Source organism: Physella acuta, unplaced genomic scaffold, assembly GCF_028476545.2.
Source record: "Physella acuta isolate Inbredline_101_S28 unplaced genomic scaffold, ASM2847654v3 ptg000311l, whole genome shotgun sequence".
Classification (NCBI taxonomy): domain Eukaryota; kingdom Metazoa; phylum Mollusca; class Gastropoda; family Physidae; genus Physella; species Physella acuta.
The window spans coordinates 219,673-241,313 of record NW_026731830.1 but is presented as its reverse complement, the minus strand read 5'-3'; the positions used below and the strand labels follow the sequence as shown (position 1 = coordinate 241,313).

Here is a 21,641-nt window from a genome sequence, read left to right as displayed (position 1 = left end):
GAAGAATCGATTTACTGTATAATTGAACAGACAATATATATATATATATATATATATATATATATATATATATATATATATATATATATATATATATTTTTTTTTTTTTTTTTTTTGTTGCCTCAGACATGTAATTTTCAGCGTCGGTTGTGTGTATTCGCTGTAGTATTACAGTTTTCATCATCGGCTTGTGAGGACTGACACAGATTTACAATAGTAGTATATATTTCTTACTTGTAGCCTACTTTCATTCATTTAAGATGGTTTACTTATACATAGATCTAATACAAAACGTCTAAATATTTTTTAAAAAATCCAACCTGAAACTGAAAATGTGTAATTAGACCAGACAATATGCGGTAACTATTGCTAAAACAACGTTCGTATTCGCAATCATTTTCAAATAGTCGGTAAGTATCAACAAAAAAAAAAGCACACTTTAAACTAGCCGACATTTACAGAACACGCTATCCATACAATAGACAGACAACCCCCGTAGGCAAAATTATGAATTTAGACTAGACAGAATTTACGCCCCAACTGACACGAAAATCAAAAGAGTGGAACACCTATCTCAAACTTTTCAATATAATGATGAGAGAGCAGTTTAACAATTAACAAACACACTACTTACTACTATTAGATGAACGCTAATTTATGACCATAAAAATATAATCAAATTAAAATGTTCCTGCATCAAGTGATAAAGCACACAGAAATTGTGATACATACGAGCTAAATTTGCACCACGGCATGTTTTTTTACAAGGACGTGCCGAATTTTCACAGGGTGGAAATGTACAATAAAGTAGGCGACGACAGACAATATTACTACTACAGAGGCGCAAAAAGAGCAAAATATATAGCGAAAATGTTGAGGGGGGAGGGTGCAAATCGAAAGTTTGAGGGGGGATGAAAAAAATTGAAAGTTCGTCCCCGAGAACGGTCGTTACGCCTCTGGGGAGGGGGGGGGGATGACACCATTAAGTGCCGCACCGGGTGACACCCTACCTCGCTACGCCACTGACAACGTCACACCAGAAAACTTAAAACCGATATAATACAGAGATGACAACGAATTGGTCAAAGTATGTCGTACTTTTTTAATTAGCTTTGTTTTTGTTTGTTACGAAGTCGCGGTTATTTCTAAATGTGTCTTGTAACAAAACCTGCAGATCTCAATTATTCATGCTGAGGGTTAGTGGATTTGGTTGATGCCAATTTCGTTTCATGATGTCAGTTTCACTGTAGTGACTGCTTTTATTTTTTACCGTGTCTGGTTGCGTGATTAAGGGAGCCGCTTTATCTGGGGTTTATGTGTTTGCTATGGTTATTTGAACTGTTGTGTCTCTGCCGTCAATGAGGTTTGACTTCAGTGCACTTGTTGTTCCTGTTGTAATTTTCTTTTCAAAGAGTGATTTCTCTTGAGTGGGTGGTATGCTCACAGTTGTTATTGAAGTCGATGTGCCATGTTTTGTATAGATGGGTGTGTTAGATGGTGGCGGTTAGTCCAGTGTAAAATGAAAGAGCAGGTCTTACGCAATTTTCTTTTCCAGGCTTTTGCGATTAGAATATTTACTGCTTTATTTTAATAGTTCAATGTAACGTGGGATGGTTGCTGGCATGTCAGTGTAGATAGTGAAGCTGCGGTTGTTGGTGAGAAAAATTTAACTAAAGAATGTCTTATAATTTTTCAGGAGAGTCCTACTGCTGGGATAAGTGTATCATTTATGAGTTTTGGAGGGACCCATCGAAGAGTCTCGTTTTGACTTTTTTATGTAGTGAGAAGTGCATTGTTTATAGACGGTGTTTTCGTCGTGTTGTGCAATGTGCTGACATCAAAGTAGCCCGAGGAAATGTACCAGGTTTCGGCTCTGTGTATTTTGGAAAAAAAAATATGTTGGTCGCTAATGAATTAATTTATGATAATATATTCATTGAGGTTTTGTCTTCCTCTTGATGTGGCGAGGTTATTGCAGATTACACTTTGCTGGATATTCTTCATGTAGTTGTTGAGTTAGAGTTAAATCTGAAAATGTTTGAGTCAATTGTATCATCACTCAACTACTTTAACCTAATGAATTAATTTATGATAATATATTCATTGAGGTTTTGTCTTCCTCTTGATGTGGCGAGGTTATTGCAGATTACACTTTGCTGGATATTCTTCATGTAGTTGTTGAGTTAGAGTTAAATCTGAAAATGTTTGAGTCAATTGTATCATCACTCAACTACTTTAACCTCTACTGATGATTATAGAGTGTATTTCAAATCCAAATTTAATTGGTTTAACTGAACAGACATTTTTTTTTTAAACTTTTATTTACTAAATTACAACATGCTTTACACTGGTAGGTTGATAATACTTTACATAATGACAAATTATATGTTGGAGTTTAATTGATATTTACAGATCGAAAGAATAACCAAAAGGGTAACAATTATTAGCGGTTAAATATAACAAATGACAAAATATAACAACATTTCCAGATTACAGTTTAACTTTTTGATCACTTCCAAAAAAGGGAAAGAATCCCCCATACTCACATAATAAATTTTAAAGTGTATTCTGCTTAGTAATGTACATCTCAAATGCCTCGCAGTTTTAAAAAAAAAAGTGCTACATGTGTAAACAACAAAGTTATAAAATAAAGGAACTTGTCCTGACTGACAACATACATAATTAATAATAAAATTTAAAAAAAAACTGTGCCATTATGTCAGAATGTTGCACTGTATCGGTGGGGTGGGTGGGGTTATAGCGGCATAGGTTGAAAGTGGATGGGGATTGGTTGGGTACGGTGGCCCACACATCAGGAGCAATGAACAGACATTATGCTGTAACGATTGAGAGGAACATTTTTGTACTAATAATCATGACACGAAAGTCAGTATTTTATTTATCAAAAGATTGTTCCAATTTTTAAAAAGTTTAAAAAAAAAAAAAAATTACATATGTAATATTTATATGTAATTAAAAGAAAACAAAATAATTTTTTTTTATTTTAAATTTTTATTACTTAAATAAAACCTTTACTTAAATTGTTTTAAATTGTATTATTCATATAGGCAACACCTTTTATTGATTTGACAGTTTAATCTTAAATTAATTCCCCTTATAGGCTATTTTTTTATTACGTTGAATTATATATGGGAGTTAATTATGTGCAGTCAAAAATCGACCATTTATAAATATTTAATACATCGCAAGTTTAATTATATAATCGACGCGATTCATTGATTCAATTATCTTAGACACGTATATTCTTATGTTTCGTCAGAACAGTTTTGCTAATTTACTGACAGCAGCGGGATTGTTGAATTGCTCATTGGATTATACTTTACATTAGTGTGTAAACGAATTTTGTTGAATATTTAAATACAACTTACTGTTTGCACTTCCAACATTGTGTTAATAATATTTAAGTTAAAATATACAGCACATGAGGGGTAGCCGTGGGTCAGTGAGACGGCGTGAGGGAACTCCAATTCGACTAATATATGGGTATAGGAGAGGTGGTAGTTTTTTTGTGTTAATTTGTAACATTTATCTAGATCACTTTCCTGTATGGTAAAATTATGTTTTCTTTCTCTTAAGAATGGCATGATTTTGGCAGATTCATTACAACAGATATACAAAAATAATTGAAGTAACTTTATTTACAAAATTAATAAATGAACAAATAATATTCGGTTTAAAATAAATGTATTCATAAACTGCCATGCACATAGTTTGGATAGCGAGACATTCTATAACATGTGTGGTTGGATTAATTGAGACATTAGTTTGTTTTACATTCAAACTTTTACAATTCGAACATTAATAGGGTACACATTCACTGACCATTCAAATAACACCCAATAGCGAGACGGGAATATGTAGGTATAGTTTCATGGTTAAATCTGGTTAAATCTGTTTCATGTACATGTTATATTTCTTGTTTAAGTGTAGGTCGATACTAAATTTTGTCATTAGCTAGGTCAAATTCAGGTTGTTATACTTTCGTGACAGAAACACGTTCTACGTTTTTAATTTGAATGCAATTAATGATATTTAATTATCGTATGGTTATGCAGAAAGTTTTTTTTTTTTTAAACAAGTTAAGTTATCTTTTTAATTAAATACAACACACTTTTTCACAGCGCGTACTATAATTAACTGAAGGTCCTAAAAAGTCGTCATGTGATATAGTTATTGTTTTGATGAAAATGTGTACTCGTGTACAGATGATTACTAGTACTAGTCTTACATTAGTAAATAAACATTGTTTTATCATTTTATTGTTTATTATTCAAGTAGCTTTATAGGCCCCTTAAAAATAATTTAAATGTGTTTTCTAGAGTTTTAAAATAGTTTTAGGGGTTCTAGAGTCAGTGTAGTACATCACTAGGCCTGATTTATTAAGTGTATTGAAAATGTAGTATGAAAATTGCCGTGTATTGCCGTTTATAAATTACCAAACTTATATTACACTTTATTAAATCCCATGTTTATGTTACAACAACAAAAATTATACTCAAGGGAGTTAACTAAAAGAACATCATTTTTATAACAAACAGAAACTCAAAACATTCAGTGTCAAATAAAATATTAAGAAATGCATAAATAACGTGTAAGCAATTCAAGTTTGTACAAAAAATAATTAAATAAGTACTTGAAATATAAAAATACTATTTACATTATGAGGCAGTGTATTTTACAGCACTTTAAAAAAATTATTTTTATTTTCCTATAATTAAAACTGTGACGTTGTTTATGCAATGGGCAGTAAAAATTACTGGTGAAACATTTGTTATTTTGTCGTATAAACAATGAAGTAAACATTGTAGAAAATAAACCGGGAGTGATCTCCCTAAACTTTCTCGAATATTCTAATATAACACTACGTGGGATGTCAACTCGGAATATAGACATGATTTTTGTTTACTTAAACTTTTAAAAATAGAATAAAATCTAGTAGAAAAAAAAAATTACGCACCAAGCGAGCACCAAAATGTGCGTAATAGTGCGCAATATTATTAGTACTTTAAAAATGTACATTAGTTTTTTGAGAAATCGGAAGTAGCGTAAATTACTACTTCCGGTCAACGGAAATTACTCAAAATTTAACAGAAGGTAGAGAATTAGATCTTTTACTTACATGTGAAATTTCATTTATCTATCTGAAATAGTACTCAAGTTATAGGCTTTTGAAAAATTCAAAGTAGAAAGAGTACCTCTTCCGGTTGTCGGAAATCGCTCAAAAGTTGATACGGATCTACGATTTTGATATAATACTTATATATGAAATTTCATCAACCTAGCTGTAACGGTACTCAAGTTATCGTGTTTACACACAGACACACAGACACACAGACACACACACACACACACAGACATACGGACAAGATTGCAAAATTATGTTTTTCCGTATCAGTGAGGTGTAAAACGTCGAGATTTGTAAAAATATCGATTTTTTTTTGCACGATTACAATACTTTCTCTATACTACGTATATACGAGAAAGTAAAAATGGATAGAAAAGAGAAGCGTTTTGGTGAAACTGAGGAACAACAGAGAACCCGTTTTCAAATTGAGCTTGAGTTTGTCCAGTGTCTAGCAAACCCCAATTATTTAATTTTTTTTGCCCAACGTAACATCTTCAAAGACCCGAATTTTATTAACTATCTCAAGTACCTTCTGTACTGGAAAGAACAAAGATATGCCAAATTTCTCAAATATCCCCAATGTTTACACATGATAGAACTTCTACAGTATGAACATTTTCGTAAGGAGCTTGTCAATTCTCAATGTGCCAAATTCATTGATGATCAACAGCTCTTACACTGGCAGCACTACCAAAGAAAACGGAATGCTTTGATACAGGAACAAGCAGAGAAAACACAAACACAGAAAGATGGAAAACAAGTTTCTTTACAATCAGGAACTTAAATGAACTGTGAATTAATGCTCTGCAGCAAATTTGTGAAAATGTCGTCTGAATTGAAAAATACAGGACCTCATAATCACCAAATGTGGATTGTACTGATGTTTTTAAGCTACAACCAGTGTCCTCATCAAAATGACCACTACCTCCAACAAACATTTGTTTTTAAAAAGAGAGATTTGCCTGATCAAAATAAATTTTTGAAACATACTGAAAAAAAAAAAAAATTGATCGGTTTATTTGGTCGGCTAGCCCTGCTTAGGGCCGGCTGCCGGGTTGAGAAGCTGGTCATCGAGGCATCGAATGCAAAAGATCGCGTGGTGCTTGTTGCGCCCACACATCCCTTGATTGCACACAGCTCTCGAGAAGAGTCACCTAGTACTTGTACTAAGGTGGCTTCAATGTACGAGTGGCTAATAATCAATTCTTTTCAGCTAGACGACGCCTTCCTAGGAGCAATCTTAGGTAGGATGCTCCGTCCCGACACCATTGAACCTATACTCAAAGCTCTATAGGAATCAATAAAAGAAATGTTAAAGAGAAAATAAAGAAGCAAAATAAAAGGAGAAAATAAATAAGCAAAATCATTGAAGATACTGAAAGGCAAGAAAAGACAAAATGAAGGAAAGTAAAGACATTTTGAAACAGGAAGTAACAAGAATCAAGACGGAAAAGCAGATTGAAGAAAGGAAACTGAAGTCTAAAGGCAAGAAAGTAAAGACGTGAAATTGATTGTACATTGTATGCTATTTCATGTAATTTTCATGTAATAAAAATGCGACCTATCCGCACAGTGAGCTCCTTGCTCAAGTGGAGTAAACTGTGTGAAGGGAATTATAAAAAAAAAAAGATGTTAAGGACACACAAAATAAAATAAATTAACAGTCCGTATTTGAGTAATCAAAAGGTTGTTCAAATTTTCTAAAAGTGATTTAAAAAAGAAATATTACATATGTAATATTGATATTTATGTAAAATTAAAAAAAATATATCCATTTTCAGTTTTGAACTTCTCTTAAATAAACAACATTTTAACTCAAATTGTTTTACATTGTATTATTTATATAGGATTACACATTTTATTGATTAAACAATTTTATCGTAAATTAATTCCCCTTACAGGCCTTTGTTTTATCATTGTCTTTTATATGGGAGTTAACTGTGTACAGTGACTAATTTAATGTTTCCATATTGAGAATAATATCTTTTCATACATTGTGTTAGTCATTTGGTGTAGGTCAGGGGTCGGCAACCTGCGGCTCGCGAGCCGCATGCGGCTCTCTTGATGTCAAGGTGCGGCTCTCGAGTTCCATGCACAATGATTAATGATTGTATTATTTCATTTTCAAAACTCATAAAAATATTTTAAATATATTTTAAATATATTTTAAATATGTTTATTTTAAATATATTTTAAATATATTTTAAATAGGGTTAAAAAACTCATTAGAGAACAGTGAGAATAGGTATGGTAGAAAGTGAATGGAGACCTGAGAGCCGCTTAGACCCACAGAGGCGTAGCGAGGGGGGGGGTGGGGGACATATGTCCCCGGGCGCAAACCTCAGGGGACGCCAAAATGGGTTGGGAAAACAAATCGAAAGTTTGAGGTTGGGTGCACATCGAAAGTTTGAGAGGGGGAGGGTGCAATTCGAAAGTTTGTCCCCGGGCGCCGGGAAGGGTCGCTACGCCTCTGAAACCCACAGCCGTGCTGTAGCCAGCCCCGTGTCGACTATTCCATTCTTGCCGACTTTTACGAATATCTTTAAGTGAGGAATGTTATTTTATTCAGAATACATCCCTCTACCGAAGTATTTTAGTTATTAATATCTTACGGTGGAGCCAGGTACTGGACTGTGGGGAACAAGTAGGGTGGAAGATAAGCACTGTGAGAACCGAAGGATAGAAGCGACCGATTCAGTTATCAAACCTATATCTAAGCCAGTTAGTCAGAGTTGAGGGCTACTTGGCTATGGGAGACACCTCCTGAGCCAGTGGTGTCCGTAAAGAAAGAAAAACAAAGTTATTGGCTTCTAAAGTGTATTTGGATTGTCCTATAGTTATATTATTTGATAACTAACTTAATCATAGCAGAGCAAGCTAAAACATTTTTTTGTGCGAAACATGTTTTTCTATGAATTAATATTAGTTCATATTTAAGTGTATTTATTTCAAATAAACAAAATTATTTACTTAATTCTAATCAAATACCAGAATATTGGAAAAATAATGTTAGTGGCTCTTTAAAAACTGGGAAATTGTGTAAATTTTAACTTTTGGCTCTTTTGTCTCAAAAGGTTGCCGACAACTGGTGTATGTCAGAGTCGGCAACCTGCGGCTCTCGAGCCGCATGTGGCTCCCCTGATGTCAAGTTGCGGCTCTTCATCGCCATGCACTATCTATATATATAATTCTCTTCTGGAAGACGCTAGAAAACAAGCTGTAAACGCGCTCCCTACCATCCCCACCCCTACATGGTCTTAGTGAGATGTGGTTTACGCTATGTTTACCTTCGTGGAGTCGGGTTTAGTGACGGCTATTAGGGGCAGATAATTTAGTTTGAAACGATTTTAAACGTTGGGGGGGGGGGGGGGAAGGAACGGGGGGGGGGGGGGGGGGTTAGTTATGGTCGTTAACGAGCTACTTATAGTGTTTTAAAGAAATATTTTCAGTGTCAGCGTTGGTACTGTCGAATTCACAAATTATGAATTACTGAAAAGTAGAAAAAACAACAACTAAATAGCGGCGTATGTTATGCCGCGAGCCGGCTGGTTATTTATAATTATCTTATTTTATTTTTAAAACTCATACAAATATTGTTCTGCAACACTCGGCAATGAACGATTTAATAATAAACATATTCTATTAAACTATTTAATTTCTCAATATTTCATTGAACTTCTTATTAAATTGTCCATTCTGAAATGACAGACTCAACTTCGTGGTGGATATCATAAAGAAGCTAAACGAGCTAAATGTAAAACTGACAGGAAAGGAAAACCCAGCCTTTGCCTTGCTTCAAGTAATGTTTTTTTTTTCGAAAACAAATACTATTTTTATAAAGACATGGTGAGCGGTAAATTACTTAATTACGAAAAATCTGGAAAAAAAAATATTGTGATGAAACCAATGCTACTATTAACATGAATCACTTCAGCATTACTATAAATAAAATAAGGGATGGGTTCACAGGGAGATTTGAGCAATTCAAAACAAATTCAAGTAGTCTAATGTTTATAGTAGACACTTTCAACACAAAAACAAATGAGATTATTTCATATATTTAATATATTTATTTTAAATTTTATATATATATATATATATATATATATATATATATATATATATATATATATATATATATATATATATATATATATATATATATATATATATATATATATATATATATATATATATATATATATAATCCTATTCAAAGAACATACTAATGACATAAACATGTTTGTGGAGATGACTTATATCAGTGGGAGGCAATGATTCAAGGACCTCCGGATAGTCATATGCAAATGGTGTTTTTTCTTTGGCCATTCATTTCCCTACCGATTTTCCATTTAATCCACCAAAGATTACATTTACAACAAAGATTTACCACCCAAATATTCACAGTAATGGTAGTATAGGCCTCGATTGAGGTCACTATGTAAACATCCATCTTAAAAACCCTTTACACCCAAAGACAGGGAAATAGCATAAAGACTAATTTACAACACAACACCACTGAGGCACAAACACAAAACCAACACACCGTCAGTGATACACAAACATGCATCTCGTTGCTATTTATTCATACAAGACACTTTGGAATGAGAACAACATTTATCTAAACCAGGGGTCGACAACCTTTTGAGCCGGAAGAGCCAAAATTACAATTTACAAAAATTCCCAGTTTTTAAAGAGCCACTAACATTTTCATATCTATATTGTAGTATTTAATTAGGAATATATAAGTTTGAGTTTTGATTTTTAATACAAAGCTTTAAAAATAAAATAATATTTATACTTAAATAGCATACTAATAATCCGTACAAAACATATTAAAGTATTTTAGCTAGATCTGCTATGATAAAATTAGTAATTAAATAATATAACTATAGGCCGATCGAACACGAAGTATTCTTTAAGGAAACACAGCATTTATAGATGACCCCTTAGGATTACGTGTCAACTGGTTATGCGCCATTGAGGCCATTGACTCCGATTTTAGCCTGTTTTTTCTTTTTGGATTTGCTTCCATAGCCTATGTCCACCCAAGAACAAACTACAAGGCAGCAGTTGTTTGATTTTGGAGTTGTCTCTCCTAGAAGAGTGGCTGTCCCCAGCTAACGAGCATCATCTCCCCGAGGGTTCGAACTCGAGACTTTTCGGTTTAGCAACCATGAGCTTTACCGACTCGACCACGCCGACCCCCACATTTGTATAAACATAAAACATAGACACTACATTCTTAAATTGTTCACGCAATTAATACACACACAAGTAACTTACAACTGTTGTAACCATTTGTGTCCACTTATCAAACTATTATGTGTTTTGGACTATTGAACGGCTGTTTATTACAAAATACATATATTGTGTGTTTCAAATATTGAGTTTTCGGTTGTTTGTTCAAATGTTAATGTTCATGATTATGGAACAAATATCACTATACATAATAAATAATAACATATATCAAGTATGCAGAATGTACTTTGTTTACAAACCTGCATAAATGTAAAATATTCTGCTTTTTTCTGAATCATCTGAAAACATAATTTACTTGAAAATCATCTCAAATACAACTAAACACGTTTGTTCAATAAGAGGTATACATGTTATTTTGTTTACCTTAATTAGTTTTGTTTGTTTTTCAGAGTAATGTATCGAATACTCCGTTTTTAATGAATTGTTTAAATAAACAATATAAAATATTTTTTGCCATTAACTTTGTTTTTATTTTTTACAATTTATTATGTTGATTTTGTTGTGTTGATATGTGTTTAAATATCATACTTATCATTTCTGTTATGTAATAACTTTGAGCTATAAAATTAGACCAGCCGAAGAAGACGTTTTCCACTAGAACATGGGTCGGCAACCTTTTGAAGCAGAAGAGCCAAAAGTTACAATTTTCAAAATTTCCCTGGTTTTAAAGAGCCACTAACATTTTTTTTTATTTCAAATATCTTTTTTTTTTATTAAGATTATTAGTATTTGCGCAAGGAGCTGGAGAGCCGCATCTTGATATCAAAAGAGGCGCATGCGGCTCGCGAGCCGCAGGTTGCCGACACCTGCACTAGAACCATCATTGAGTTAAAATGTGTTAAACATGATAAACCAACCCACTTTAAGTTTAAAATGTAAGGTAAGCTAGAGGAACATTGTCATGGCGCCTTAAATAGAAATTGAAGAGTTGAACTTAAGCTGGAGAAGCTTTGACATGAAGTATTCATTGTATTGCACACTTTTACTGAAGCGAATTAACTCCCATGTTGTATTCATTTTACGCTATACTTGTTTGAAAGGAAATAATTAAAACAATATTGTACACAATTATAATAGACTATAAAAATGGCCTATAATAATAAAATACAAAACTGTACATACAAATTAATATATTAAATAACAATATAATATGCACTTCTATAATCTTAGCCAGTATTTTAAAAGTCTATTAAAAACATGATTGCAATGCTATAATTGAACACTTAATTTATATTGGAGAATTTTTGTTTTTAAAATAAAACAATTTTTTTTGGTTAGACCTATTTCTAATGAACTTTGTATCATTGTTCTCAACACATCCAGGCTTTAATTATTTTTCTTTACTCCTAAATTTATTTCAGCTTTAGTTATAAGCGCACACCCCCTCAACCACTCCACCGAAAAAAAATATACCCTTATATTTTTAGATCGGTGAATCACCATGCAATTACACATTTGCATTTTCTGGTTTAGAAATACAACTGTAGTTAGACGTTTTGTTTTATGCATAAATAAATCATCTATATTTTTGTATGTATAATTCTCTTCTTGGAGACCCTAGAAAACACCTAACAGTCCCGACTCTTCCTCTCTAGGCATATCGCTACCACCCCAACCCAACATGGTCTGGTGAGCTGTGGTTCACGCTAAATTTTTACAATCGTGAAGACGTGTTTAATGACGGCTATTAGGGGCAGATAATTTAGTTTGAAACGATCTTAAACTTAGGGGAGGTAAATAAGAGGAGGCTGCTTTCAATAGGGGGGGGGGGTGGGTGGGTTGGGGTGGGGTAGGGGTTAGGGAAAAGGATGGTTTTAGTGTTTTAATGCAAATATTTTCAGTGGCAGCATTGGTACTGCCGAATTCACTAATTATAAATTACTGAAAAGTACAAAAAACAACAACTAAATGGCGGCGTATGATACACCGCAAGTCGGCTCGTCTTAAATAATGAATACAAGTACATTTAAAAAAGAAGTATTACAATTGTGAATCGTATCAATCCTCATAATCCGATGATGAAAACTAATACTAAAACGAACATGGTAAGGTAAGCGGAGGTTGTAAAGAAAATAAATAACAGTCATTACTCTAATTAAGCATATGTTTTAAAACCATTTTATCCTACAAATTAACTTGAGAAAAAAAAAACTTGTTTGTGAAAAAGAAATACACATAAAATAACGATGTCAGCGGGGGATTATAATTGTTTAAATATTGTAGGAACAGAAGAATAAAATGTTATACACAGTTGATACCAAAAACAAACAATATAGAACATTGGGAAGACTTAAAACAAGATATCAAACGCGTATCAATCTAAAAGCAAGCAGCATAAATAGCGTAAGAGCACGCAACAAATCTAATATAGAAAGAAAAATTACAATAACAAAAAAAAAAAAAAATTGACTTTAGAAAGAGAACTTGCCAAATAAACACAGTTAACTCCCATATAAAAATCAGTGTTAAAACAAAAGCTTGTAAGGGGAAATAATTTAAGGCTAAATTCTCTAATTAACAAAATATGTATGTAAGCATCTATACAGAATACAATGTAAAACAGTTTAGGTTATTTTTTAACATAGTACAAATACAATAGAAAAAGTGTATTTATTTTGCCTTCATTTAAATTTCGATATTACATATGTAAATGTGCTATTTTTTAAACACTTTTAGAACAGTAGATCAACTTTTTTATAATTCAAATACCTACTTCTTCATTGTATTTAACTAGGTATTGTAAGTTTTATTCAATGGTTACCTTTATATTGTCTTTCCAGTTGAACAGTGTTAAATTAAAAAAAAAAAAGTGTTAAATTGATTTGAGACCAATTATAACTATCGTTAACGGCTGTAGTAGTTGAATGACACAATTGACTCAATCATTTTCAGATGTAACATGTAAGTACACTATGATTATTTTATGAAAATGATTTAAGTTATTTTTTGTTTATATAATATAAATACAAATGGAAAATGTACTTCTTTTATTTATAATAAAATCTCGATATTACATATATAAATGTGACATTTTTAAACACTTTTAGAAACGTAGAACAACATTTTAATACTTTATATACCGACTACTTATTACACATTAAAGAATTATGCTAATTTTTACCCAATGTTTGTACCCTTTATCTATCCACACGAACTTTGTGTTATTGTTTGTATAGACACATTACAAACTTCAGTAACGATCTAAGAACTTTAACGATACAATAGATCCAAACACTTTCAGATTTAATACCTCCACACCTACATGGAAAATGTCCAGATAAGTTTTAACTGCAACAGCCTCGCTTACAATGGAAGTACTCACCACAATGTATATAGAAAATATATACTTTTAACAGTGTCACCCTCCCCCACACGGAAACATTAGTCCGACCCCACCCCCTCCCCCCCCCCCTTCCACCTCGAACATTTCAAGTCCCCCCCCCCCCTCACCCAAAGAAAAGGGTAGAAAAAATACAATCTTCACCGACCTACACATTCATTTTTTATTTTCAAATTACGCCTAGTTGATACCTGGCACCCTTCCTTACAACTAAAGTAAAAATAGAATAGAGTGACAAAAACTTTGACTGAACTTCTGAGGTAACACGTGCACATTCATGTATTTTTTTTAAATGTAGTAGAATATAGCATATGTATTAAACACGTACACAAACGTCCTCAGGTTAGCCTAAAAAATGCTTTATATTGTTTATTACAAAATAAATAGCCAATTAATACTTTGATGTGCGATAGACATGTTTAAATGTTAGCCAAGAAGAATAGATTGAGTTAAATTACATTCACTGATTGATTAAATAGCCATACGTATCTACAACTATTCTATGATAACCAAATCCTGAGTTAGATAACTAAATAAGACAATTATATATTACGACTAGATAAGACAACTATACTAGACAATTAGATCAGACAAATATATATTACAGCTAGATAAGACAGCTAGAACAAACAACAAGATAAGAAAACTAGATAAGGCAACTATATATAACATCTAGATCAGACAACTAGATCAGACAACTAGATCAGACAACTAGATCAGACACCTAGATCAGACATCTAGATCAGACAACTAGATAAGAAAACTAGATAAGGCAACTATATATAATAACTAGATCAGACACCTAGATCAGACAACTAGATCAGACAACTAGATCAGACAACTAGATAAGGCAACTATATATAATAACTAGATCAGACACCTAGATCAGACATCTAGATCAGACAACTAGATAAGAAAACTAGATAAGGCAACTATATATAATAACTAGATCAGACAACTAGATCAGACAACTAGATCAGACATCTAGATCAGACAACTAGATCAGACATCTAGATCAGACAACTAGATTAGACAACTAGATCAGACAACTAGATCAGACAACTAGATCAGACAACTAGATAAGAAAACTAGATAAGGCAACTATATATAATAACTAGATCAGACACCTAGATCAGACAACTAGATCAGACAACTAGATCAGACAACTAGATAAGGCAACTATATATAATAACTAGATCAGACAACTAGATCAGACAACTAGATCAGACATCTAGATCAGACAACTAGATCAGACATCTAGATCAGACAACTAGATTAGACAACTAGATCAGACAACTAGATCAGACAACTAGATCAGACAAGTAAATAAGACAACTAGATTAGACTATTAAATAAGACAACTCGATCAGACAACTAAATAAGACTAATAGATCAGACTACTAGACAAGACAACTAGATAAAACAACATAAAAGAGATCTATAAAATAGCCTGTAACATCACTTTAATCTAGCTCCAAGCTTTACACTTACATCTGGTTTTAGATGGCTGGTTGGAGACAATTGGTTCCGATTAGTAATTTGCTGCTGTCTAGCTATTGGCGTCTATATGGTTAGGGTAAATTCGGCCAATCAATGGTACGTCATTATATTACATTTACTCAACTTGACCCTACACGAATTCCCATAATAAACCACCTCCCCCCCCCTTTGTGTCAAAGTTTGCACTGACCTTAAGACCTATACACCTGACCAAGCTAGTACATTATACATACGCTGTTATTTAAATATTTAACTGTAACGTGGCTAACTTGAGTTTTTTTTATCGTTTTTAAACGTATGCTTTAACTGTTTGAAATGTTTACAAAATAAAAATGAAATATCGTGAAATGTTTTATATAATTGCCGCGGTCACTGCCCCTTCCCCACTCCCATCCCGATTGGAAAAAAAATCTCCCGTTTTTTTTAGGCGTTTGATATACAGTTACAGTCCTGATGCATGTATTCAACATGATAACTGTCGATTTAATATAGTGTAAGCTACATTTTATGTGCAGTGGTTTTTTATTTTTTTTTAAATGTAATTCTTTTTTTTTTTTTTTTTTGATAACATGTGGACATCCATAAATGACCCGAACCCCACCCACCACCATTCCGCACGAGAGCATAAAAGTCGATTTTGTGGGGAAAAAATGTTACACAAAACAAGTACGTATTAAGGAAAATAAGGTTTTACTTCTGTTCAAAACTATTTTTCGCAACTGCTTAACACTTAAATGACATTTAAAAATCATTTTTATTAAGTAGTTTAACAAGGGAAACAACTTTTAAGAACATTCATTAAATTAATCTAAACCTGAAAGCATACAGATATCAAAAGTAAAAATAAAATTGCATTTGCTTATTTGCAGAAAAATTAATGTATTTGTATTGAAGACATTGTTTGTAAAATGTAATTATCCTCGTTGTCGCATAAAATTTGAATCGCCTTGTTTATTTGCAAACCTTTAATACACTACTTAATGTATGCCAATAAATAAAAGTCACTCACGGATAATTGAGTTTCCTTTGGAATCTTATTTTCCATGAATTTTATTTGTTTTTGACAAACACATATAAACATTACCTGTTTATGTTAATGCTTTAATTATGCACAACAAAATAACAAAGCTACATTGTCGACTGTGTAAGCCTAGAGTCAATATAAATATTAAAATTAGTATCATTTATCTGGTATATTGTATATTATATTATTAGAATTAGGACTACACTGTCTTCCTCTGGATTTAATTACAGCAGCTGATACTGCTACTATAGCTGCTGATGGCATAGTTGGATATACAAAGGCTGGTATTGTTCCTACTTTAGCAATGGGTGTTGCTTGCGGTACACTGATGATGTATGGAGCATTTCAGACGAGCCAAGAACCCAAAAATGTCAGATTATCCTTAGGGACTTCTGCTGTTCAAACTCGTGTCATGGGCTACGGTTTTCCTAAAAATGGTAAATTCATCACAGCTGGTTTATTTGGTGCATTGAGATTATTGAAGGTTCTGAGGCACACATATAAAATGATGACAAACTAACTCCTCAAGTGTGAAAATCCTAAAAGTTATACTTTTCCAAATTTGTTTCATGTTTTTATCATTAAATGTTTGTTGAATATATAAAAAAAATCGCATAAAAGCATAACATTATCTTAGCCGGGGACGTTATTCGACTGGCCGCGGACTAACATAACATTATCTTAGCTGGGGATTCTAATTTTGTAGGAACAAAAGAAGTTATTCGACTGGCCGCGGACAATCTTTACGCAGTTTTAAGTATCAACATAAAAAGCACACTTCAAACTAGCCGACATCTACAGAACACGCTATCCATACAATACACAGACAACCCTCGCAGGCAAAATTATGAATTCAGACTAGACGGAATTTACGCCCCAACTGACACGAAAATCAACAGAGTAGAACACCTATCTCAAACTCTTCAATATAATGATGAGAGAGTAGTCTAGACAACACTTAACAATTAACAAACACACTACAAACCAAAACGCAACACTTACTGGAAACTAAAAAACTTACTACTATTAGATGAACGCTAAATTATGACAATAAAAATATAATCAAATTAAAATGTTCCTGCATCAACTGATAAAGCACACAGAAATTGTGATACATAAGAGCTAAATTTGCACCACGGCATGTCTTTTTACAAGGACGTGCCGAATCTTCACAGGGTGGAAATGTACAATAAAGTAGGCGACGACAATCAATATTACTACTACGTCACACCCGAACACTTAAAACCGATATGATACAGAGATGACAACAAATTGGTCAGTGTATGTTGTACTTTTTGAATTAGCTTTTTTTTTGTTTATTACGAAGTCGCGGTTATTTCTAAATATATTGTTACAAAACCTGCAGATCTTAATTATTCATGCTGAGGGTTAGTGGATTTGGTTGATGCCAATTTCGTTAGATGATGTCAGTTTCACTGTAGTGACTGCTTTTAATTGTTACCGTATCTGGTTGCGTGATTAAGGGAGCCGCTTCGTCTGGGGTTCATGTGTTTGCTTTGGTTATTTGAACCGTTGTGTCTCTGCGGTCAATGAGGTTTGACTTCAGTGCACTTGTTGTTCCTGTTGTAGTTGTCTTTTCAAAGAGAGATTTCTTTTGAGTGGGTTGTACGTTTACAGTTGTTATTGATGTCGATATGCCATGTTTCGTATAGATGTGTGTGTTAGATGGTGGTGGTTCGTCCAGTGTAAAATGTAAGAGCAGGTCTTACGCTATTTTCTCCTCATGCCTTTTTCAATTATAATATTTACTGTTTTATTTTAATAGTTCAATGTACGTGGGATGGTTCCTGGCTTGTCAGTGTAGATAGTGAAGCTGCGGTTGTTGGTGTGAAACATTTTACGAAGGGATGTTTTCTTTTATGCGGAAAGTCCTACTGCTTGGATAAGTGTATCATTGATGAGTTTTGAAGGGACCCATCGAAGACTATCGTTTTTATGTAGTGAGAAGTGCATTGTTTATAGACGGTATTTTCGTCGTGTTGTGCAATGTGCTGCCTTCAAAGAAGCCCGAGGAAAGGTACCAAGTTTCAGCTCTGTATTTTGGAAAAAAAAATATGTTGGTCTCTAATAAATTAATTTATGATAATATATTCATTGAGGTTTTGTCTTACTCTTCATGTGGCGAGGTTATTGCAGCTTACACTTTGCTGGACATTCTTCATCTGGTTGTTGAGTTAAATCTAAAAATGTTTGAGTCAAAATTGTTTCATTCAACTACTTTAACGGTTACTGATGATTACAGCATGTATTTCAAATCAATATTAAAAAGGTTTAACTGAACAAATAATGTGCGGTAAATATTGCGAAACAACGTGTGTATATAGCATCAATTACAAAAAGTCGGTACTCAAGTTATTAAAAGATTGTTCAAATTTTAGAAAAGTATTTTAAAATTAAAATATTACATATGTTATATTAATATTTACGTAAGAGTACAAGAAATACATTTTTTATTTTGATCTTTTATTACATAAACAAAACCTTAACTTAAATTATTTTACATTGTATTCTTTATATAGGCTTACACATTTTATTGATTAAATAATTTAATCTACAATTAATTCCCCTTACAGGCTTTTGTTTTTACATTGAATGTATATGGGAGTTAACTGTGTGCAGTCGAAATTTGACCATTTATAAATATTTAATACATCGCCAATTTAATTACATAATCGATGCGATTCATTGATTCAATTATCTTAGACACGTATATTCATATGTTACGCCAGAACAGTTTTGTTAATTTACTGACAGCAGCGGGATTGTTGAGTTGCTCATTGGATTATACTTTATATTGGTGTGAGAACGAATTTGTTGAATATTTAAATATAACTTTTTGTTTGCAGTTTCAACACTGTTCTAAATAGAGCCAACATTACGCATGTAAGTTAAAATATTCAGTACATATAAGGTAAAAGTTGGTCAGCATTGCGGCCCAACTGAGCGCCAATTTGAATGATATAATGTGTTTTTAATATTTTGTTAAGTGTTGAAAACAAATAGTTACCACATTTTTAAGTCCCCATAAACTGTCACATTTCATTACAAACATTTGTAAGCAAGTATCCCATATTTTCTTATCTTAATTACATTGTAAAACTCTTTTACTCAAACCTAAATAAAGCTGAATTGTCTGGTTTTAATGTAAACGTGAAACGACAGTAAAGGGAAACAATCGAATAGCTGACCAACCAAAAAGGACGCCAATGTTGCCTCCCATACAGTTTTGGTTGAGAATCTAAAGGCGTTGTTCAGTTGTTTTTTTTTTTTAATATTTTACTGTTACTTCTTATTACACTATAGTTGAAATAGTTGCTGTTATATATATATATATATATATATATATATATATATATATATATATATATATATATATATATATATATATATATATATAATAAATAAAAGTTGATTAAAAAAATACAAAAGATGACGGAGGTAGATATTTAGATATTAGGCATAAATGAGCATGGTGTATGCGGTATATCATAATTTAGTTGCTCATTAATTCCATTCCTGACTCCAAAAGACCTTGCCCTCCCATGTCTATTTACCCCACCCAGTGGTATGGAATATATTATGCCGCATCAACACGTTTAAACTTGAAATATCCTTCTCCACCTAGACTATATATATATGCATAAATACATAAAATATATGTACATGTATACAATATATATATATATATATATATATATATATATATATATATATATATATATATATTCAGAAACAGCCATCATAAATAGCCAGTAACAGAACAGTATAATATCCCTTTCATCTAGCCCCTAGCTTTACACCACTATCTGGTTTTAGATCGCAGGTTCAAGGCAATAGGTTCCTATTAATAAGTTGTTTGTACATATTTATTATATCGTTAATTTGTTATGTACTTATTTAGATAAAACTCATATATTCATTTTAAGTTTTATAAATCCAGTTCCTACTCTTGCAGTTAACCTTATAATTGTATTACTGAACACAAACTTCGTGCATTGGATTGTCACTTAATCAATAGGGCCTGGATGTAATGTTTACATTGTTGGCGACCCGGCTCTCGTTGAGGCCGCCTTCCCCACCAACAGCTACCCCACAAAAACTGTAGATTGTAACATATATTGGCACCTCTGTAAAGGTGTAGGAACTGGACACTAATATAATTGGTATGGAAATAATCAAAACATGAAACTATAGTGTTAAAGTAGACATGCATTTACTGCTAACACGTCGACAATAGAGACAAGTTCTTTTGACGAATTCTAAAATGTTACCGCAGATACAAGTCTAGACGCTCAATTGCTAGTCCAAAATATTACAGATTTATCTTTTAAAGATAAGATTAGTAAAAATTGATAAACTCGAGAGGATCTGTGGGTAGAGATAACCTAATTATTAAAAAGGTTCAAGCCTTAATAGGGTTTGTGAAAATGCAGATACTGAAAAGAATGGACAGATCCCATATGAATGTTTGTTACACTGAATTAAAAGTTATATAATACCCATGTTATAGGACAAACGAGAAACTTCTGTTTGTATAAAAAAATTTAAACCTGTCAAGGGAGCAAACTAGTAAAAAGTGTCTAAAATAATTAGAAAAGTAAGGTACACGTAAAAGTCAGAACCGTAAACAATAAATAGACTATTTTTTATAATTTAATTATAATTTTAAAAAATTAAAGTTATAAATATATTGCACAAAATGTATTTTTTTAATTATATTATCCATATTGTTTTTTACAGACGCAAAATAAAACATAACATTAAATTTGTTCAATTTAAATTTCGTCTATTAAATTGTATTGGAAGGGTCCACTTTTTGTTGTGAAGATTATTGTATTTTTGATTAAAGATATCTCAAACTACTTTAAATACCATACAAACAAAAAAAGAAAGAAAAAAAAGACATTGATTAAAACAAAGGTCGAATAACACGCCTTCATGAAATCTTATTTGTGTCAACAATAATTATGTCACTCTTTGATTTTTTTTTGTACGTAATTGTATGTTTAATATAAACGATTCAACACAATAATGACCGCAATCTGCTAAGTGTTAGGTAGAGCAGTTGGAAGTTATAAAAAACATGTGCAACGTACATACTTGTACTTATTTAACGATCGCAAGTAATAATAAAGAACTTCAACATTGATAACGCCTACCTTTCTTATCTCTAGCAAATGTTGTGCTAGATCAGGGGCAGCTTAATGAAAGCCACATTTGAAGCCATCTCTACGTGACACATCTAAATGGACTGCCCTCGTCTTTACCCAACAAAAACAATCTATATATATATAATTCTCTTCTGGGGGCCGTTAGAAAACAAGCTGCAAGCGCCTCCTTGCAGTCTC

General features: G+C 32.5%; 1 protein-coding gene across 1 annotated transcript; it reads left to right on the top strand.

Annotated features, from left to right (window-relative positions):
* The first annotated feature begins 5,510 nt into the window (after positions 1-5,510).
* On the top strand, positions 5,511-6,026 carry LOC131940193 (mediator of RNA polymerase II transcription subunit 31-like). Its single transcript, XM_059298819.1, has one exon. It carries the CDS (start codon positions 5,511-5,513, stop codon positions 5,928-5,930), a length of 420 nt encoding a protein of 139 aa, XP_059154802.1. The 3' UTR covers positions 5,931-6,026.
* Positions 6,027-21,641: the final 15,615 nt, after the last annotated feature.

Coding starts and splice junctions, on each gene's coding strand:
- LOC131940193 (XM_059298819.1), top strand. CDS start 5,511: ATGGATAGAAAAGAGAAGCGTTTTGGTGAAACTGAGGAACAACAGAGA.